This window comes from Rattus rattus, chromosome 6 (genome assembly GCF_011064425.1).
Source record: "Rattus rattus isolate New Zealand chromosome 6, Rrattus_CSIRO_v1, whole genome shotgun sequence".
Taxonomy (NCBI): Eukaryota; Metazoa; Chordata; class Mammalia; order Rodentia; family Muridae; genus Rattus; species Rattus rattus.
Genome location: NC_046159.1, coordinates 45,855,994 through 45,879,401, shown reverse-complemented (window position 1 = coordinate 45,879,401; position 23,408 = coordinate 45,855,994). Strand labels below are relative to the sequence as shown.

General features: G+C 45.0%; 1 protein-coding gene across 1 annotated transcript in view; it reads right to left on the bottom strand.

Annotated features, from left to right (window-relative positions):
- Positions 1–22,955, bottom strand: part of LOC116903459 (E3 ubiquitin-protein ligase PDZRN3) — a 47,364-nt gene extending 24,409 nt beyond the window's left edge. Inside the window, exon 1 of the mRNA XM_032906013.1 lies at positions 22,648–22,955. Coding sequence (XP_032761904.1) covers positions 22,648–22,716 — 69 coding nt within the window. The 5' untranslated portion in view covers positions 22,717–22,955. The remainder of the gene's footprint in view (positions 1–22,647) is intronic.
- Between the last annotated feature and the right edge of the window lie 453 nt (positions 22,956–23,408).

The following is a 23,408-nucleotide window of genomic DNA, read 5'->3' as shown; positions in this document are numbered from 1 at the left end:
CTCAAATGTAGGCATTATGGCAGTTAAGAAAAAATATGAGTCTTAATGAACAAATGGTGTTTAAAGATCATGCTGCTGTGAATGGTACTACTCTTCAAAGACACACACACACGCATGCATATGCACACATACACACACACACAGTCATGCACCTCCCACAGCCCCTCCACACATGCATACACACACTTCTAGACTACACTTCCATAGAACTGGGTTCCTATGCAGTAACAACTTGAACCTACATGGGCAGCTCGGACTCTAACAGGCACCTCAGGGCTGACTTTGGGAATTTCTAAACGGGCTTTACAAGTTGCCTCACCAGCAAAAACCCTTCCTTCCTTCTTTCCAGTGTCCCCACCAATGAATGTGTGGCCTGGGTAGTTTTTCTCTTACTTCGGTGATCAAACTCAGGACTGTGCGCATGACCTGCCATTGAGATTCTTTGCTAGTCGACATTTTCCTCTTTAGAGGAAAGTCTTCCCTGTGCCTAGCTTAGTCACTGAACAATTTAAATCATTTAGCCTTTTCCTAAAAAGGAATATATCTGACTTCTAGCCACCAGATAGTAAGCTGATGCATTTAAAAACAATAGAAGCTAAAGTCACACACACACACACACACACACACACACACACACACACACACACACACACACACACGGAAATATGTTTCCTTTTCCAGTGGCAAGCCTATTGTGACCTGATGTCACTCCTCTCTTTAGCATTTAACCTTGATGCCATTACCACAAAATCCCATTTAAATATGGCATCTGCATACACACAGCAAACATTGGATGGTGGTCGGGGACCCTTATGGAGGAGTTGGGGGAAGGATTGAAGGTCTTGGAGGAGAGATAGGAAACCCACAGGAGGATGAACAATGTCAACTACCTGGACCCCTGGGAGTTCTCAGAGACTGAGTCACCAACCGAAGAGCATACACAGGCTGATATATAGTCTTGGAGGACTAACCTTATCCTGCCTCAGTGGGAGAGGATGCACCCAATCCTGCGGAGACTTGGTAAACCAGGGTATGAGAGGGCTACCCAGAGGGGCTCACCCTCTCAGAGGCTAAAGGGAAGGGGAAGGAGGAGGGCCTCTGTGAGGGGGGCAACATTTATGAATAAAAAACTGGCCTTTGCGTGTCCATAGAACTCAGCATATTTGATGAGTGCACAAAATGCGCACGGTTTTACACTATTGAAAGGTGATACTTAGAGCAGCTGAGCAGTATCTGCTAGGTCACCTAATGCTGGGCACTTGGAACAAGGCCCATCTCCCTCCATTCTCTGTCGATGCTTGAGTGACTCCACTAGTGTAAGGCACATGAATGTTCGGCAAGAAGCATCTGTAAAGGTCAAGTTGTATGGAACTATTCCTTACTATGATCAAAACATCGTCAGTGTACCCTCTGCTCTGGGTGAAGAGTGTGCTGTAGAAAGGAACTGGTGCACTGGAAAGGGTGAGGAGGCTCTGGCTACACTCTCCTCCTCCCTGGGGTTTTGGACTGTCAGTGACAAGGTGGGTCATTCAGGGGCAGACAGCTCTCCATATCCCCAGTGGAGATGAAAGCACCCGCCCTGTGCTCTGCTGAACTACAGTCCCTGGGGTTCAGGCTGAGCAGAGCCAGGTGAGCCGGAGGTTGTAATCGCTGAGAGGACTGAAGGGTGGCAAGGGTTTCACTTTTGAGGTGCTAGCCAAAAGGAAAAAAACCCCAATCCCTACATATACAAGGGCCTGCCATTTAGTTGCACGTCTGGGCTTTGGGTTTTGAGGAAGTTTTGCTACGCTACCCCAGCTGGCCTTCAATTCTTGATCTTCCAGCCAAGGTCTCCCAAGTGCTGATGTTAGTTGCGCTTTGCAGTGTTAAAAGTCAACACTATTGTCTTGCCATGAGGCTGTGAAAGTACACAAGGGGACACTGAGGGAGGAGAGGCTGGTAGGCTCCTGGAAGCATCATACCCGAAGTTGACAGCAACTGTTTCATTCTGTCACTTTCACTGATCTGGTGTAAACTCTGTTGCTTCAGAAATAGCTCATGTACACTTTTAGTCCATTAGTGTTTTTCTTCAGGAGCTGCCTCAAAGAAAAATGTCTACCCTCAATCGTCTAATCTCTCTCTCTCCTTGCCCCCCCCATCCCCATACACACATTCAGAGAAAGAATTTTCTATGTTGTTGACAGGAGGACTTTTAAATGATGTTAAAAAGTGTGGAGTCGTGTTTTTACATTTATGTCACCACACTGATTTAAGTGTCAGGGAGGATCCTCATGGATCCTCAGAAAGATGCATAAGAGTTATCATTGGACTAAAATCTACGGCCTCCCTTTGAGCTGTGGCCTGAGTGCTTAGGATGGAAGGCAGTACCGCTATACGCTTTGTCATCCCAAGCAGAGCATTCAAATCACAGTGCCTTAGTCTACCGGTCTGTGAAGTGGGTTAGTGGCAGGACTAACTAGGGTGCTGATAGAATTAACTAAACTCCGCAGAGAAACTACTAAAGGTTCATACCCTGCATCACAAGTGCTGTATGAGTGTTGTCTTTAGTGACTTAAAAACTGACATGTGCTGATCAAGTGGTGACCAAGGCTCAGTAGACCAGGAGTTATTAGTAGACAAGGCTAAACATCCCAAGTGCCAAATGGGAAGAAAAACCACATTTCAAACAAACCCCTGGGGAAAACCTGGGAAAGCATGTTCCTGGGTCCTGGGTCCCACCTGAGGTCTGACATTCTACATCTCGTGTCCTCTGTTCTGTGTCACACACAGAACTACGAGCTCTACATATATAACCAGAGCCTGGTGTCAGCAACCCTTCTCATTGCTGTATTCAAAACAATGGCGAAAGCAACTTATTATGACTAGTCTGAGGTCCAGTCCCTAGGGGAGGGACCATGTGTCAGGAGCTGTGGAGGCAGGAGGCTCACATCTGGGAGGGTCAGGAAGCACTCACTAGGGAGTTCCATTGCTCAGATGGCTTTTCCCCTCTCCTGCCTTCATCGAGACCCATACCCAAACCCAGGAATAGTGCTATCCTTCTCTGTTCAGGGTGGATCTTTCTCCATCACTTAATTCCCTTTGGAAAAGCCCTTATTCATGTCCCCAAACATGCACTTCCTTAATACTCTAGGCATTTCTTAATTTGAGCAAGTTGACAGTCAAGATGAATATCATAATCACATCTTCCTAGCCAGGTCCAAAGAGTAGGCAGTAGTAACAATCTTTGCATCTTGGACGATGGAATAAAAACATGGTTAGTTAGCTAAGCAATTCCTAATATGGTGCTCATGAAGGTTGATATTTGATTGGCACCAGACACATTGTAACCTCTGAGCTGCATGGCTAGTAGGCTGCCATTTGACCTGAGCTCTAGGAGGTTGAGGTGTTGAGCCAAAGGTAAGTGGTATAGGGAAAGCAATGTGGAGAGGAAAGGTCGACCTTAGATAACAAAACAAAATGCCCTGATGCTTGAGTAGAGAACAAAGACTCTTGTAAAGGACATGGTTTGTTTGCATGTGTCTTGGTGCAGATGCTGGGGTTTGCCTATGGGATCCGGTAGACGCAGTCTACTGACCTCCAGGAGTCATCTTCATGGTGGCACCAAGTAATAAGCAGTAGTTTTGGATACCCACTCCTGTCCCAGTCCCTTTCTGTGCAATGGCAGAGAAGCTGAAAGCAAGGGGATTCTGACACTGCCTGTCAGCACGTTTCTTCCTGAGCTGTCACATCAAATCTCGATGTGCATGTGTCCTACAAACACCCTCCAGGTGTTTTGTGAGCTCTTCTGATGGAACACCAATTAAAACGGTGCAGTTAGGACAAAAGTGATGTCAGTCATATGTTAATACAGGAAAGAAAAAAAAGGCAACATCTCGAATTTGGAAGTTCTTCAATCCCAGAGAGAGGCAGGGCCATAGAACGAATGCTAAAAAACGTTTATTGGATGAAACGACCTCAACTTCACAAATTTTCCTTGTCAGGATAATGAAACTTCCTAACTCTCTTTACAGAACACAAGGGCAGACCAACGGACACCAGGGAAAGGCAACGCTAATGAAGATCGGCGGCCGTGACTTCCTGGCTCCTGTGGATTTGTTTCTCCACATTTTAGGGTAACCCAGACAACCAATGATTTGATTTTTTTCTTCTTCCTTTGTTTTCCTTCCAAAGAAACAGAATTATAGGACATATAGTACTTGGTTCAAAACTAATTTTGGCTTTGCATAGCCAAGAGGTTCATCTCATGAGGCAAAACTTCCATCCTCTGAGAAAATGCAGTTGTATTAAACCAAACATTTTGCACTTCACACCCACCCACTGACACTGTACCCCAGATCACTTAGGAGCCCGGTGCTAGCCTAGAGATAGACTTCTGGAAGCCGAGGGAATAGGCTGTCCCCTCTTCTCTTTTTCTAGAGTTGCCGTCTTGTCTCTCCAACGACATTTTGAATAGACTACAATAATTATGAATTAAGGTAGGAATTTTAAATGTTCCCTGGACCAAACAAAGGTGCCTACTGACAACCACCCTACCTTTGTTTCTGAGTTAATAATGATGTTTGGCACATCTGAGCATCTTCTATGCACCACCCACTACGCTCAAGCGTTTTACACACTGTGGCTCTTTCATTTAGTTAATAGCCCATGATGCTGTGATCCTGAAGGCAAACTAAACCAGAAGTGGGGGCTGCCCCCAGAGAGTTTAGAGTCTGGTGGAGGAAGATAGGCTGTGATGATTCCCGTAGTGAAGGAGTGAGAGGGGGTGGGGACAGGAGAAAGGGCTAGAGCAAGCTCCCATGAGCAAGAGATGCTAAGCAGAAATTGGCGGAGTAGGACGGATGTAAGGAGCAAGGGAATAATAGTTCAGGTGGGGTGCAGTCACATTCAAAGCTCCCATAGACACGACAGGGTTATGAGGGGAACCCTATGCACAGAAGGATTGGGATGGCGATGTGAAGGCTGTTATGTATTGAGACTAAAAGGACACTGGGGACCCTTAGGAGGTTCATGGGAGATGGGCTTTTAAGATTTAGTTCTTACAATGTCTACTGAAAGTCTATAATGTCAAATTTAAAAATAAAATGAAACAATAGCTATAGTCACATCAGCATGCCTACCAAAACCCTAAATTTAATCAAGTCTATTCAGTATTATACTTACAATGTAAATTTGCCAAGAAAGTAGAGTTTAGAAACTTTTATTAGAACTTTTATTGTGGTGTTCATTTTTTTAAATTCACCTAACATCCTGCATACCGCCCCCTCCTGGTAACCCCCCTCCTACAATCCCTCCCTCCTTTCTTCTTTGAGAGGGTGGGGATCCCCTGGATATTCCCCAACCATGGCACATCAAGTCACATCCTCTCCCACTGAGACCAGACAAGGCAGCCCTGCTAGAAGAACATACCCGATGGACAGGCAGCAGCTTTTGGCATAGCCCCCACTGCAGTTGTTTGGCGCCCACATGTAGACCAAGCTGCATATCTGCTATCTGTGTGCAGGGAGGCCTAGGTCCAGCCTATTGTGGCATTCTTAATAGTCATTCACCGTTAAAACAGCGTTACACTTGGTAGTTCTCCGAATGTTCATTCAGTCCCACAGGGACTGTTGGGTTTGTTTTTGTATTTTTCTCTCTCCCATCAACTTGTCCCAGGCAGAAAACTGCAGGTTCGGAGCCTGTAGGTGGAGGTCACCCTTGTTGTGCAGGCTTCCTCAGAAGAGTGGATCTACAGTTGCAGCAATGGGATCACTATGGAGACTAGTGTAGTGTGTGTGTGTGTGTGGGGGGCAGCGCCATTCTTGTTGCTTATGTAGCCGATATACAAAATTAAAGCACAGAACTCCTGAACCCTGCTCAAATTCTGTTTCTTTTCTTCTTTTTTAATTTCAATTTTAGTTCAATTTGGTAGGAAAATTTAGGCTGGAGGAGAAAATATTTACTTCTTTTCTCCTGTATGAAAAACATTTCTGATCCTTTTGATCATTTCTTTGATAATTTCATACAATGTGTTTTGATCAGACTTACTTCTCTCTCCCAATGCCTCCAAAATCTGTCCATACTTCCTTACCTGTTTTGACTTTGTCCTATTTTGATTTTGTCTTTAAATCTAGTCAAACATGATAGCACAGGTCTATAATCCCAGTACATGGGGTGGGGTGGGCAGGAGAATGAGGAGTAGCGGGCCAGCCTTACTATCTAGTGAGTCTGAGGTCAGCTTAGACTATGGGGAACTCAAAACCACAACAACAATGATAACAGAAACAAAGAAACAACAAACAAAAACCAAAATAAGAAAACCACCAACTAATGCTGACTCCAAGAAAACCAAACCAAACCCTTCGATCTCCCGGCTCCAGTATCATTTATAATACATAGGAATATTCCGTGTAGGGCTTGCACAAACACTAACCTGATGTATGTTTACTGAACATCCAAAATATTTGTAGTTTTTGATGCCTTTCCTCCAAAAGAGAGACAACTTTCATTACTAGAACGTATAAATCCTAAGTCATCTCTACTGAATTATGCAGGTACTGAATGGCCACTATGAGAAATTAGTACGGAATTCTGGGAAATATTGACTGTGCGTGAAGAACCAGTGGGAACTAGTGGAGATGACTGCATTTGAAGGCAGCTACGGGGGTCGGGGGGGAGATTTAGAACCATCATGAATCAAAAATAAAGTTAAGTTTGTACTTCTTTCTCCTAGATTTATAAATGTGGCTGGCAAACGGGACAAAAAGAGTGATGGTGACATTCTTCGGTATTTATCACCCGTAAAGTAGGAAATAAAACGCCTCGCCCTCTCAACTTTGCAGCTGCTGAAGGCCTTTAAAGAATGGCCACATTATAATAATTGATTCTTGCCTTTTTTGTGATTAGACCTTGAGAATGAGAATGGCAAAATAATTCCATATCTTAGCAGCCGAGAACGTCGGGGATGCAGGAGTGGTGACGTGTTCGTTGAATGAGGCAGAAATTAAAATTAAGACTTCTTGTGGACAGAGCAAACTGATTTAAAAGCACTACAAGATCCATGAGGTGTGTGCCAGGTGATTAAATGCTAGGGACGGATCCTTACAGTTAACAAAATGAAAGTCGGAAACTTGCTCTCAATACTGATTTTGTGCAGCTGTGTGTGTGTGTGTGTGTGTGTGTGTGTGTGTGTGTGTGTGTGTGTGTGTGAGAGAGAGAGAGAGAGAGAGAGAGAGAGAGAGAGACAGAGAGAGAGAGAGAGAGAGAGAGGTTGTCCTCAATCACTTCTCAACTTATTTTCTGAGACAGGGTCTCTCACTGGATTTACAGCTCAGTAATTCAGCTAGGCTGGTTGGCCAGCCAGTGAGAACAGCAAGAATCCTAGCATCTCTGACTCCCCAGAGCTTGGGTTATAGACATTGCTCCTGTGACTTTCAATGTAGATGCTACTGATCTGAACTCGAGTCCTCATACTTGGGTAGCAAGCACTTTAACCATGGAACGTCCCCATTAACCATGAAGTGATTCTTCTTATGTCCGGAACCTTGTAAGCATGGTACTCAAGGTCTCCTGCACTGTGCATTTCAGTTTACCCCACATGGGCTGCCTGAACATTAGTCACCTTCTCAGACACAATTCTACACTCCGGCCCTGACTCTTCTGCCACATCCTGGAAGCAGGATCTGGACCCCCGAGTCCTTTCCTAGTCAATGGATACTCAGCTAAACTTTGATTTCATTTTCATGTCTCAGTTTTAGTTACATATCTGGGTGATGGGTCCTCTGGAACACCGTGACTGTCAGTCATAGAGAGAAGCATCTTAATTGAGGTCACATGAAGAAGGTCTGTTTATTATTTTTTTTATTGACACAAGGTCTTATTTAGCCCCCAATTGATTACATTGGCAAGGTTGGCCTTGAACTCTGTTCCTCCTGGCTCCAGATCCTAAGGGCTAAGATTACAGGCATGTGCCACCATAGTGCTTAGGATCAAACCCAGGGCTTTGTGCATGCTAGGCAAGCACTCTAGCAACCGAGCTGTGCCTATAGTCCAAGTGTCTGTGGAGATGCTGAAATAGCCTTTGGAATGCTCCAGCTGAGTTCTCACTGGGCTCCTAGGGGTCAGCCTGGCTCAGTCCAGCAACCTCTCATTTGCTGTGGAATTGCTGAAGAGTTTTAACCACGAACCCCGAAGGACTGCTATTTTGAAAGGAGGCAGAATACAAGTGAGTGTTCATGGGGATGCAGGAATTAGCGTTGTAGACACAGTCTCTCCAAGAGAGAAAAACCTGCAGCAGTTTCTAAGATGATTTATTAGACACTGGTAGAATTTGCTAGAAATCTACCAGGAGGAAATCATCTGGGAAGAAGTTAATGAACCAAACAAAACACTTGATAATGCAATTAGAATACTAGGAGACGAAGGGTTTTTTTTTTTTTTTTTTTTTTTTTTTTACCAGGGAGAAGGGGGTTTGGGGGTGAGAACGTGGAGGCGGGGGTTGGAAAAAGAAATGTAACTAAGTGTTTTCTGAGTACAGCTATCAGAGGATGGGAGGAGAAGATGGGCTGATGATTCAGTGCAGCGAGTCAGGGTGCCCAGCTGGGTGGAGACAGACTCTCAGCGTGGCTTCAGCTGAGTGCTGCGTGGCTCTGAGCAAAGCGACGAGATTGCTAGCGGCAAAAATCTGGACTCCCATCCCAGGGGATGGTGGAGACAGCCACGGGAGGACGCACGACGTACTCTAGTTGCTTGAGGCAACAGTAAATTTCCCCCCTGCTTTTGTTTGGGTCTGAGATTTTTTTCCCTTTAAATCTCTTCTTAGCAGAGTTTGAAATCAACACAATAAACCCCTGTAAGCTATACATACTCTGCCCTTATGCCATTCAGCCTCACGGATGACCCAATGGCCAAACATGGTATCATCGCTGAATGTATATGGGGGAAATTTCTGGTCATGCCCTTGTCCTGGGCACTGCAATGTAGACCATAAATAACACGGGTTATCTTTGATTTATAAGAATGTGAGATCTAAATAAATATGCAAGAAGATGCGACTGCAAGCCCCATCTTCCCTATATTAGTTTTCTAGCATGGTAGGGATGTGTTTAATATTTTTATCGCCTCCCTCAAACATTCCTTCCTTTAAATATATATTGTGGCCACGCAACTGTCTACTTTCCCAAGTGTTTTCATGCCCTCTAACTAGAGTGTTACATGTCAAGTGTGAGACTGCCCTGTGGAACAAAGACCGCATGTGAGATGTACACATGAGAGAGCCTTATTGAGATACCTGCCCTTGACGACCACAAGCGCCTCCCGCTCTGTAGTGTAGCCAGGCTGACAGCTCTATGCGTCCAGCCACAGTGCCCAGGCACTTCCAGTCTCAGCCCCTTTGGCACTCCTAGCCCTTGTCATGGGTCATTACTGCTCTGGGAGAATCTGGTGGAGGTCTCTCCCTGTCTTTGGGTAGAAATTACTATGAGGACAACGATCATTCAAGTTCCACATTATGTTCAGTGACTCTCTACCTCGTAGAAAGGAAGTGTTCAAAAATAACATGAAGAAATGCTGAACCTGGAACATCTTTCTCCTAGCGATCTATACATTTGCGCCAGTATGCATTTCAAAGAAGTTTTGCTCTTACCTGTTTCTCCTAAAACCCATTCTCCATTGTTCCTTTCAAAGAAATGATTTAGCACTAATGATGACCTAATGATGTCCAAGAAAGTTGGCCTTTCTAGATGCACATCTATCATTATACCTGTCTCCATGGATACTTGTAACCCACAATTTTGGAAGCCTCACTTCCCTTAGTGTTGCTCTATCTTTTGGTCCCCAGAGCTTTGACTGCTCCTGTGATGTGTCCACATTCAGAGCTGCCACCATCCCTTAGAGTCTCTAGACACAGCATAGTCTTGACCACTGCCAGCATCTAGAAGAACTTCACTTGTGCTTTGAAGGAAGACTGTAAGGTTCACGGAAGCCCAGTCAGTGTTCTACAATTTCCCAGTGACAAAGCCACAAGCTTTTGGACATCCTGGTAATTCTAGATTGGGACAGTGTGCAGTGGAATCCCCCTCCTTCTCCAACAATAACCAGGTAGACTTACACATGAGTAAGATTTCACCCCAACACCCTACTGGACCCCCAAAGCTGCAAGCCACTCCCTTTCCTGTGCACATACCTTTGTGCTGCAGCTGTAGGAGCCAACCTCATCCCTCTCTAGAATGCAAGCCACCTGGTGACAGGGACCAGCCTCTCCCTCCTCTGGTATGGTGACAGGTAGGAGATATCTATTTATATGTGCTGGAGGGACCCATGGCACACCTGTCACTGAGGTGGACAGTCCTGTGTCACAATCCTGTTTCTGTTACCCACTGGCTGGGTGACCTCAAGCAAATCAGTCATTCCACAGCCTCAACAGTCTCATCTTTAAAATGGAATAACAAGAGTGTCTGTACTGGGAAGGGGCTGGAGGATGACATGAGAGTCCTGTCCCTAAAGTATGTCCGTGACAATCATTCTCCACAGTAGGGCATCATGAAGATGACAACCAAATATCTTGAGCAAAAGACACAGCACCAAACCTCCTCATGTTTTCCTAACTGTGGTTGGACAGGGACTCTGAAGCCCTCAGCTAGGGGGAAAAGGCTCAATGTTTGTGCTAATGTCTCACTGGTGATTTCCTTCCTCCTTTGGTCTGGGGGAACCCAGGTTCTAGACCTTCAATGAGATGCTTTATTTTATGTTATTAGGGAGAAGTCAGACCAACACTCAGGACAATACAGACTTTAAATACGTAGCCCCGTGATACAAAACCTGGATGTACAAACTTTCCATGGAAACAAAACGAAACAAAACAAAACACCCCAGAGAAACAGAGAAAGGCATCCCTTGTTACCAAGTTACTCCAAGCAGGAATGTATGGCTATGGCTTTACATGGAGAATGTGGTAGCTGGTGTCATAAGTTGCACAGAGCATGCACTACAAGGTACACCCGGCAGTCACTTCATCACTACATAAAGTGGAACACAGCGGATGTGGGGTAGTGTGACTGTGGGTGGGTGGGGCTGACATGTTTTCCTTCCCACCTCCTGTTGGTGAAAATATTGCCACAAAGGAGAATAGCTTCCTTCTACCTCTCAGAGACTCCCCAAATAGAAAACAGCTGCTTGATAAGGCAAAATTGACTTGTAATTTTCTGAGTTTCCTTTTATTAAGATGCATGCCACTTTTAATGTAATATGCTTTGGCACTGTGGGTGGATAGGGGAATAGATGGTTGCCATGTATGGAAAAACAGGAGCGCGTTGTCAGGATAAACTGCTTAACACGCTGGGAGAAAACTGTGGTTCCCCCAGATGTCTCTCAAATTAACTCTGAGCCCATTGGTAGGAGGGCTGTGCATAGTAAATCTTGCCTGTGTTATTCGGGTCATGTGTTCCTTTTCAAGAAAGGGCCTTCAGATTTCTTTAGGCAGAAGCATGCAAAATGCAGGGGACGTGTGTGTAAAAAGATGAGCTCTAACCGGAGTCTGACAGATGCCTTCTTTCTTTTGCAACAAATGCTATTGCATGGGAGAGGAATTTTACTGCTGGAGAACATGTCATGTTAGGAAAAATGAAAACAGCATTTTATGCTCTTCTCTCCCTCTCTCTTTCTTTGGTAATACTGGAGATTTGAACTTGGGGTCTTGTGCCATTGAGCTTTACCATTGAGCTATATCTTCAGCCCAGCATTTATATACATGCATGGGTCCATGTATGCATCTATGTACTTGTGCATATGTGTGAAAGACACGTGTGATTGCACATGTGTGGAGACTAGAGGTTAACACCAGGTATCTTTCTTGATCACTCTCCACTCTCTATCTACTGGGGCAGAGAGTCCTTCCCTAAACTCAGAGCTCACCAGTCTAGTTTTCTAGCTAGCCAGCTTGCTATAGAGATCCTTTGTTTCTACCTCCTGAGCACTGGGGTTGGACGGGCCGCCATTTCATTACTTCTCAGAAATGGTATTTACATTTATTTTTTATTATGTGTGTTCATTCTATGTATGGCACTGTTGGGAGACATGTATGTGCCATGCCACATATTTAAAGATCAGAGGACAACTTGTGGAGTCAGTTCTCTCTTTTCACCCTTATGTGGGTTCTGGACCTTAATGAACTCAGGTCACCCAGTTTCTGTGGCAAGTGCTTTACCTATTGGACCATCTCAGGAGCACTTTACACTTTTAAAAGATCTTCATAGCTATCCAACCTCATCTCCCTCTGAATATTTATGATTTAGATTCCTTCAGAATTTGGGGTAGGAGGAGATTTAAATATACATGTTCTTGGGTCTCAACAGTTGTATTAAAAATTGAGTAAATGCAAAGACATCCAAGGTAATAGATATCTAAAGAATGCTACCATGCTACCCATTTGAACTCACTACCCCTTGAGAAAAATGTTGCCAGCTTGATTGACAACTAAAGTACCAGGACTAGCCAAGCAAACAAAGTGGCCTTGGGGAAGGACTTGCTGTCCCAGTCATCAGGAATCACTGCATAGCTGTAGAGCCAAGTAATAGCTACTGAATGCCCGATCAACAGGACAGAATAGGAAAGCCAGGGGCGGGTTCCAACACATGAAAACACTGACATTTCCTCTTCATGGGTGGAGAGCTGGACTTTTATCTAAGGGATACTAGAAGATTCGTTGATGAAAAAAAATGGAGTTGGACTCCAACACTGCATCATACACAAAGGCACAGAGAAAGACAAGACTGATGAAAATCTGCACATCAACTTATAAAATATGCATGGAAGAGAATAAAGGAGGGTATCTTTATGGCTCTGAGGTAGAAAACACACTTTCTAACAGATGCAAAATGCAAACCACAATAAAAAAGATGTATTTGCTTCCTTGGAAAATGTCAGAAAGACACACAGACCTCTGCAAGTATGGAAGAAACTTTTCAGTACTTTGATTTAATGAGTTGGTATATACACTATGTCTTTAAAAATCCCGAAAGCCAAGAGAAAAAGATAGAAAAGCCCGACAGAGAAATAGAAACTTCAGCAGGCCATTTCACACACAAAAAAGAAACTTAAATATAGAAAATACACATAACATAAAATCTGGAACCTCATTATAACATGCTAAAGAGACACAATAACCATGAGGTATATCTCTCCTTAGTCACTTGAGAAATTGAGAGGTCAGATGACCTAAGTGTTGGCTGTGTTATTGTGGCGGGTGGCTTGATGCTGCTTGTATTCTAATGCTAATTTGGGACCCCCACACTAGTTGCCCCAGAGATGAACACTGATTGGTAAAAAAAGAAGCCAAGAGCCAATAGCTGGGCAGAGGAGACATAGGCAGGGTTTGGGTTTGAGGGCTTGGGGTTGGAGAAGAGGAGGAAGAAGAAGCCTGCCTTGGGTTAGGGGTCAATAGAGCACAGTCCTGAGGGTTGCCTAATTGTGGCTAAGAGAAACCAAGATGGAATATAGTATATAGTAAGTAAAAACCCGGGGTTATCAATAGCATAGTAGATTCTAGCAGAATGGAAAGTAGGCAGCTACCCAGCTACTGTACTTACTAAGGCTTATTGTAAATATAAAGGTGATGGATGGGTGTGTCTCTCATCTGGGATCTCAATAACCAAAGGTGAAGTCGAAACCCCGGGCTGGGGATTTTTAATAATTATCACTACATATTATATTCACTTTTCTCTTGGTGATGATGTAAGATGAGATGATGTCTGTGTGATGAGGTAGATTGACTTGGCGGAGGGGGACACAGTTGCAGATGACAACATGATCCCTCAGAAGTGTCACTGAGCTATAACAATACCAGTTTTAGGTGAATGTATGTGCAAGGGAGGCCTGACGCTCTCCCTTCAACGCTTTTCTTCCTGCACCTACCTCTTTGTCTCTCGCTAGTCACCCGTACTTCTCCCAGAGCACTGTCTCTTCAGGGACAGCATCTGGTCTAGCAGCCACACATAGCACTTAGGAATGGAGCCTGAGCCCCAGGGTTCTAATGAGCCCTGGAGGAGACCCCAACGCAAGGTTTGGTTTGAGAAAAACCTTAGGAGAATTTTTGAACCTTGAGACTGGTTTAAGGATGCAAACTCAAGTAAGATTCTTTTTCCTACATTTTGTAATTTTGATAAGTTAAACATCAAAGAGACAAGAGGTTAAAAAGAAAAGTAGTATGAGAGAGTGTCTTTCATCCCCTTTGAGTACTGGGATGGGGGGGGGTGAGGTGAAGGAGACACGCATAGAGTGGAGATTTGCATGGAGATCAGCATGGGAGTACCTTCTTAAAAGGTTCAGCCTCTAATGCAGCGGTTCTCAACCTGAGGGTCACACCCCCATACCCTGTCTATCAGATATTTATATTACAATTTATAACAGCAAAATTGCAGTTGTGAAGTAGCAACAAAATAATTTTCTAGAGGCCTCCACAACATGAGGAAGTGTTTCAGAAGGCTGCAGCATTAGGAAGGTGGAAAGCTGCTCCTCTAATGGTTAGTCTAACCCAACGCAGAAGAGGCATGCTGAACACGTGCAACAGGAGAACCACAAGTGCTCGGTCGATGGTTAACTTTCACTTGACAGGTTTGGGGTCATCGTGGAAATACACCACGGAGTGTGTTCATGAGGGAATTCCCAGAAATCCATCTTTGATATGGAAAAGCAGGAAAAATCCACCCTTGACATGCGGGTGGCACCGTCTCACAGGCTGGGCTCCTGGGCTGAATGAAAAGGAGACAGGGAGCTGTACGCTAGCATTTGCCTCTTTGTGATTCTTGGTTGTAGATGTGTGCACCGTGACCAGCTGCCCTGTGCCGTGTCTTCCCACTGTGAGACGGACTGTACCCCAGAACTGGGAGCCCAAACAAACTCTTCTCCCTAAGATTGTTCTGATAAGGTACTTGATCTCAGAAAGGGAAAAAGTAACTAAGAAAATGGGTCAATGTTTTTATTTTTTAATTTTTTTTTTTTGTGGTCCTGGGAATGGAACTTTGGGCTGCACACTCTGCTCCTAAACTATTCCCCAATCCCAGCCAATGAGGCTTAATTGGCAGATCCAGTGAGAAGGTGACCTGAGCTACCGCCCCTGGAAGTGGGGCCAGCCGTCATGTTTTGTCACCGTGGGCACAGCTGTATGGCTCAGCAGCAGGAGGATGCTGGTTCTCCTCAGAATTCTGAAAATAAAGAGTAGCAGTGTCTGTCCTAAAAATACATTCTGTTCTGGCAGAAGTCTGCCTTTCGACATCCACATTGATGGAAATCAATTATATCACTGTCCTAATTACTGTTGTGAGGGGAGTGTCTGCACAAGCAGGAGGAAGTGTGGATTGAGCAGGAACAAGGATGCTGCCTCAGTAGGTGCTGGGGACAGTGCAAATGGTGGCGCTGTGGGTGTGCATGGAAATGTATGATTAACCTATTTCACATGTGTGAGATGGACATTATTGAATAGCTTACTTTAGAAATGTTATTGAGCAAGGACTGGGGATATGGATTATGGTTAAGTCAGTCAAATCTGTGAGTTCAACTCTCAGTACTGAAGAAACAACAGTTTCTCAAGCAAAATAACTTTTAAAAAGCCAACAGATGGTTAAACTTTCCGTCTGCAATGTGACTTCTGTGCTGCCTACGCATCTAACACGGACTTCCGAAAACCTGCCAGAGAAGTGTTGGTCCAGCTTCTTCCAGGATTTTCGGCTTAACTGAGAAGTGAGACCAGTGTGAACACGCACCGTGCTCCCTGAGGGCTCATGGGATATGGTTTGATTGATGATGGCCCCGGCCCCTGACATGCTGACTCTCAGGGCTGGGTCCTGCTGCTCTGGGATCACCTTTGAGAACTAATAAGTTAAGGGAAACACAGAGAGAATCTTCCACAGTCAGATAAACTGTCTTCCCTCTTTAACTCAAGTCAAGAGTTGGGTGCAAAGGCAGTTGCACATTTCTGCCAACAATTTCCCTTCATTCCTGCACCGTTTCAGCTTGTTCTTGACTCTGAACTGATATAATCATAATCATTGGAAAGATATTTTCCTGCTAGGCAGGTGACCAGATATGTCAGAGGAACCTTTCCTCTGCAGTTTACCAATGGACTCATAACTCAGTGTGCCCTTGGGTGCCCTTGGCGAGCTCGAGGAAAAGTGGGTCATTCTGAGTAGGACAAATTCACTCGTGACACTTGTCAGGGCAGCACTTGACGGTCAACAGCTCAGCCGACTACATTTCACTAACAGTGTGACACCTGTCACATAAATGAAGGTACTTCTGTTAGGAGGTGGGCTTTCTAGGCTTTGAGACCTGAGCTGCTTTTCCTGCTTGACCCCACAGCGGTCAGAGAACACAGGGTACAAGGTATGGCGTTACTCAAAATGGCTGACGGCATTCTTTCCTGTATCCTCCACCCCTACCATTTAACCATCCTTAATGAGCACAACGGAACTCATCCATTAAACCTGCATTTCTTTTCTTGCTTCCATATGTTTCTTGTTCTTATCCATCATGGCAGGTGTGTGGGTGACAGGAACACAGAGTGATGGGCTGTAGTTTCCCCTGTAGACCTATCGCACCCACCTTATTGGCAACAGAGACAGGGGCTCATTTGTCATTGATAAAACCCACCTCGGACCAAGGTGGGACCCATTTAATACGGATCTCATTCGGAATTTGGGAAAGAGGTCTTGATGGTTACTGGGTTACGTGGCAAGACTGGGGCACCCCAGACAATGATGTACCTCATGATGATGACATCTTTGGGGTGGGTGGGAGGCTGGAGACAGGTGATAAGTTGTAGCAACTACTAGGAAGGGGACTACTGCAAAGTCTTAAGAGGGAGGGATGAAAGTAAGTACAGGTACTGAAAGAGGTCCCCAGGACCAGGGCAGATAAACAACATCAGGAAGCTTATGGAGATGTTGGAAGGGGCTCAGGGACACCATTTTTGAAGGCCACCATGGAGCAGCTCCCTTTATTCTAATGGCTCTAGGGAGTCAATGACCACAGGCTGAGTAGAAGATCCTTGGCACATGGCTGGTTGAGCCCTAGGGCTGAGTGAACCAAATAACAAAAGCTATGCCATCCCTTCTACCCTCCGGCCTCACCGCCTGGGCCCAGTCACTGTCATATGTGCAGTTCCTCCTCCTCTTTCTACATACGGACTGACTATACCTATTTCTCATTCCTCAAAGCCACTAAAGAATCCAAGGTGCTCAGGCAGGAATATTTGGAGGATAATGCAACTTCCTGAGTTCATAGTGGAATGGGGACGACAACATTAATATGATGACACGGATGTGAGGCAGAGAGAATGAAGCCAACTGTCAGTGGGCAGGGCATGGCAGGCATACTCTGTAGGGATACATTAGTGATCTGTGGTATCGAAGGGATGCTCAATATAGGGAAACGGTAGTGCTCGAAAGCACAGTGGCTGCTTTAGAGGGACAGGAGGGTATTGTATGGCATGGTAGAAATCCTCAGTGTGGGGATGCACTGGTTCTTCAGAGTGGAAAGGCGTGGCTTGGTGGGAAGGTTCATGCAGGGATTTAGCGGTGGACAGGGCATGGGGGAAGAGGGCATGTGGAGATAGAGTAATACTCCAGGGCACGGTGAGAAGGCTCTATGTAGGGATCCAGCCATGGGTGGGGCATGGTGGGAAGGCTCCATGTAAGGATGCAGGGCTGGCACAGGGTGGGGATGTTTCATACAGGGATGGGGCAGTGGGTATAGCATGATGGGAAGGCCCCATGCAGGGATGGGGCAGTGGACAGGGGCATGATGGGAAGGCTCCATGCAAGGCCTTGATTCCACCTCAGGCCAACAAGTTTTCATTTCCTAACACTAAAGCAATGTATGATCCACTGTTTATCAATGAGAAAATAACATGTAGTGACAGATACATACACACATTTAAACGGTGCCCCTTGTGGCCATACACAGTTCCGTTCTCATAAGGGACCTCAATTTACTTAGGTGGAAAGAGATAACCTAATTTCAAAAAAACATCTGTATTTCCAAAAGGAGTCTCACGGAGTTACTCAGGCTAGCCTTGAGCTCACTCTGTAGCCCAGGGAGTCCCAAACTTGTCATCTTCCTGCCTCTGCCTTCTCCTGCAGCTGGGGTGACAGACTTGGACTGTGAGGCCTGGGTAAGCCCTCTGTATCCAAATCTATTTCACCCAAGATGAATTCAGAAGGAAAACTAGCATCAGAAACAGTGCTTTGAGCATTGACAGGCTGCTTGAGCAAACACACTCCTATTTGCAGGAAATCTTGGCCTGGTTCAGCACTGCTGTGTGGAGGTCAAGTTTATGTTCATCCAATTAACTGCCACTGACTCTGTCCGTACTTAATCATACCACGGCCCGGCTGCTTCACAGCAGACTCACAGTTGCTCTACTGCCGTAAACTCTTCTAATTGAGTATTGCACACAGCTAATTAAATATGAAAACAGGATTGTGTGCAGTCAAGTTTCCAGCCTGCCTCATAAACTTGCTGATTCTAATTTGTATTTACCAGAGAAATCCAGGCTTTCCTCACCTACTAGTTAATAGGTTGATAGGGAAAGGGTCGCAAACAAGGACAGCTGCTATGTTCTGGGACAACACTGTTACCGGGTAAAGTCTATGCCTTTTAAAAACTAGCGACTCTGCTGTAGAAAACACAACTTTAATCTTAATACAACAAGCCAAAAGGCCAGGGCTTTTAAAGACCATTTGGGGAAATGCCTGGAAGGCTAGTGGGAACCTTCTACTACTTTGGAGGTCATTTCTCTTTGCCCACCACACGCCCTCCTCATGGCTTGACTGAGTGAAATGACAAGTTGCAAGGGGATCTGCTATGATAGTCCAGGCACTTCAACAATGCAGGTGAAAGCAATCTCAACACACATGCTCTCTGTCTCTGTCTCTCTGTCTTTGTCTCTCTGTCTCTGTCTCTCTCTGTCTCTCTCTCTCTGTCTCTGTCTCTGTCTCTCTCTCTGGTATGTATGTGCACGAGTGTCTGTGTGCATGTAGGGGAGAGGTCAACCTCTAGCCTAATTCCTTAACAGCCACCAACTTTGTTGTTTGACATAGGTTCATGACTGGGAAGTCTCTATCAGAAGTATTTCCTTGTTGTCTCATCACAATCTCAAAGACTACTTATCTGAGCTCGTGGGCTCTTCCTGGCTCTGCATTCTCAGCCCTGTGATTACAAGTGAGCACAATTAAACCTGGCTTCTGTGAGTGTTGGGGATCGAACTTGTGTCCTTGTGCTTGCACTGACTGTAATCACTTTATCCCAGCTGAGTCTCTCTGTAATGTTGGTCATGTATTCACAGACATTGTTGAACATGATTTGTGTAAAGAAAGGCTCTGAGACCTGAGAATTGTGGTGCAGATGTGACACCCAACCCCACTTATGATTCCTCTGTATGTCAATTGCTTCATCTTTGATTGGGGATAATAATATCTCCTGTCTCCGAGCGGCTGTGTGGATTCCATGGGAAACCAGATGACTGGCATTTAGCGTATTGCCAGTGCACACTAAGCACGCTGTAGGTAATGCTGTAGATGTTTGCAAGTGTGCTTTCCTTCTCAGTTTGAAAACTGGCACGCAGACTTTAGGTGTGTGAGCTAGTTACACTTTCTTGTTGGAATCAGAATTCCCTATCAGAATTATTTCCCTGTTGACTCATCGAAGTCTCAAAGACTACTAACATTGCACAGACTTCCCAGGGGACTTTTGGAGAGATGCTACCTCTGATCTTTTCTATCCCTTCTCTGACTCTCCACAGGAAGACCTGTGAAAGACCCAGCTGGCATCCTGCCTGCCATGGAGTCACAGACCTGCTCACAGAGTCACAGACCTTGCCACGAGTATTTTCCTTCCTTTTTTCCTTCATTTCCACCCATAACTTGGTACCCACTCTTATCTGGCTTTCAGCCTTGGAGCTGAGAGGCTAGAACATGAGATTCTCTGTGCTATCCGATTTCCCCAAGTAGAAGATTATACCCTGACCACCTCCAGGTATCTTTCTTTTGGACTTCTTTTGCTTTCCCTTGCAAAAGGGGGTTGAAGTTGCCTGATAGGCTGATCTTTTCAGTTGCTAACTGAAACTTCCCATTTCCAGAATGCAGGGATTCGAGGTTGAGGCCCCCACTCAAATACTGCAGGTATAAAAGCCCAAGAATCTGTAGCCCTCAACTGCTCTGACAAGCCCCAGGGTAGGAAGAGGCTTGCCTTGTCTCCTCAGAAGTATTTAAGAATCCCCCAGGGTCTCAGCACATCCGTGCTGTGTTACCGTTTAACAAGCAGGCAAGTTGGGGAGTTGTTGCTGTTGCCGTTGTTGTTCTAATGTGATTAAAGCTACAATAAGGTGTGTGTGTGTGACAAGAGGCAAAGCCATTGTTCTGCACCATTACGCTCACAGCAGCACCCCAAAGAAATTACAGGCAGCTTGCCCATGGCCCTAATGAAGAGCATCCCTTTGAATTATCTCTGGATGAGGAAAGGATCAAGCCAGAGCCTTAGAATATTTGATCCTCTTTGTGCAGCGGTTATGAAGGCTTACTGAAGCCAGACACACCGGACTTTCTGGAAGTGTAATTTATGGAAACCTTAATTTCTCTGTTCTAATAAGGTTTTGCATAATAAGGGCGAGGACACAATTACTAATTCCTGCAAGTGTTTTGTGAATTCCTCTGTGCTACGGTTCAGGCGCCCAAAGAGTAGGCAGAAGGACAGGACGGATTTTACTTAGTTAGCTCGAGGGTAGGTTGGTCTGAGAAGTAGTTTGGGCCCCCTGAAAATAAATCTGCATGGCTCTCTAAACTGCTGACAGCGTGTATTTCAGACGGAAGTCATTTATCAGCAACTCACCAAACGATACTGCAGACAGAAATAGCCCCACAAAATTTTACCTAGTAAAAACCAAACAGAATCTAGACTCCTTCTTTTAGGACTGCACTCTGGGCTGAAGAGCATAAATAATAAGGTTGAATAAAAAGTAAGTTGGCACAGATTTGTTGTAGATATCATAAAGTTGAACTTGGGAAGGTGCTCACTAGTTTCAATGTATACGAAATTCACCTGAATGGAAGCTACACGATAGGTTTGGTGCTGATGATAAAAACCAAAACCAAACCGAAAAAAAAACAAACCAAACCAAACCAAACCAGGCACAGAGTTTTGAAAACTATCATTGAACGTATTCCCTTTGCGGTAGCCCAGCCTAACATAGCACACGGCTTAGCCAATGGGGTTTGGTGCTCAGCTCAACTCACTTCTAAGTGTTTGGCTTGAAAAGAGAGCCCCCAGATCATCAGGTAAATTGAGGCCTCGAACACACCATGTGATGACATGAGGGATGGGGGCCAGATCATCAGTGGTGGCAGTACTGTTGCTCAAGTCCTCCCATATATCCCCAGACTGCTGGGGACAAGTCTGTCCCACTAAGTCCATAGAGTTGGAAGCCAAGGATATTTCTAAGACTTAAGAAGCTTGTTTGTAGCAGGTGGGACAGTTCAAGAAAAAAAAACTTAGGATGTTTACGCTGACCCTTTATATGCCTTACTGCAGAGAGCTGACAGACATACAGACAGACACATACACCTTTTATTCACCCAGCATCCTTAGATTTTGCTCACCAGGCACATTCAGCTGTCTTGCTGTGTCTTGCTAGGGACACCCGCCCTCTAGTGGCTGTCAAGAAAATGACACACAACTAACCAAATTCTTTTTAAAGTCAAGCCTTTTTTTTTTTAATTAGCCATTTGTTATGAACCAAGAAGCACATACCCACTTCATTTTTTTTTTTTGCTTGCCTTCATGTTATTCTACTATGATGATTTTAAAAACTTACCGGACTGTTACTTTCTGTTCATAGAAATTATCTTTTAAAGGAGCCAAACTGATTCAAGAGGAAAATCCTTAATTGCTGAGCTAGATTAGCAAGAACCAAGTCAAACCACCTTGTTCAAGGGGCTTGAAGACTTAAAAGAAAATGTTCAGCATAGATGTAAAGTAAGCTATCTGGGCTATATCGAACATATCCCCTGACATGTCAACTGAAATTTCATGTTGTGACGTAGAAGCCGTGACAGATCACCTGCTGAGGGTGACAGTCTGTGAGACCGAAATCACTTGCTTCAGAAGTTGCTAACATTTGCACAGAGAGACGTATGCAAGTGGTGGCAAGTGTGAGGTATAGATGTGAGCCACATGTCCCAGTACAAGACGCTGCTGAAAGGAGGACTCAGCAGAGGACTTTGCTCTCCTGTAAGCAGTTCCTTAAAACTGTTTTAAACAGACACAAAAACTGCAAACATCCATCATCCTCCCCACCCCCTTCCCCAACTTGTTCAAAGAATGCCTGCCTGACCACTCTCTGACCCTGTCGACTGGCCGCTCTGTAGAGTCCTTAGTTGTCATGGAGCTTTGTGACACGGTTACTTCAAACACATTGCAAGACCATCAACAGCTATTTAGACTCTCAAAAGCAAGCACCGGAAAGCTGCTAGGAAGCACATTTCTTAAGAGAGTTCACAGAACATCTCCGGAGAAGTCGGCAAGGCAGGCTTAGACAGAACACAAGCACACACAGAAATTCCCGATTCCTGCCCCAGGAGGGATGCCGCCAGGTGAGTACCGCGGAATAACCTGCCGCGCTGTTACCTGGCAAACTTCATAGAGTAATTTGTACTGCTCCTCTTGCTTCTGCGCGCTGCACAAGCTGCATCCCATGTTTGGAGGAATGTCAAAGAAAGCCTTCAGGACCTCCAGCGCCTGGGAAGCCACTCCCTCAGCATGCAGGCATTGACCAGCTCTCGGAGAGCCTCAGGTGAGTCAGGCAGCTACAAAGCCTCACAGGGGCATGGCTCTCCGAGGCTGCAAAAACAACTCTCTGCTTCCTCCACGCTGCCTTTCCTTCCCTCGCAGCATGCACGCACGCGCGGGAGCGCACACGCAGGGACACACACACACACACACACACACACACACACACACTCTGCTCCCTCCTCCGAGTGACTCTGGCAGCTGGATTGTGGTCCAATGCACACGCTATATATACTGCTGCTCATGCATATTAATCAGCTCTCATTGACTATTCATAACAGACAATGATACAGAAGCTATAATTGCCAACTATGACAGTTGAAATTTCTCTAATTAACAAGCAAGTGCTCCAGTGGTAGGGAATAATAAAAAGACACTAACAATTTTGCAAGCCATTTTCTGGCAGTTACAAATAAACATGACTGTATTTTTTTTTCCAGCAGGGTCTCTTAGGATAATCCCTAATGCATTTCCGCTAAGTAGAAATTCATTTTTAAATGTATCATAAAATTTCTGATGATATAAAATGTATTTAATGCTGCAGATAATGATGGCACATAAACAGATTTTATGGAAAGGACATGTTTTGAATAATATTC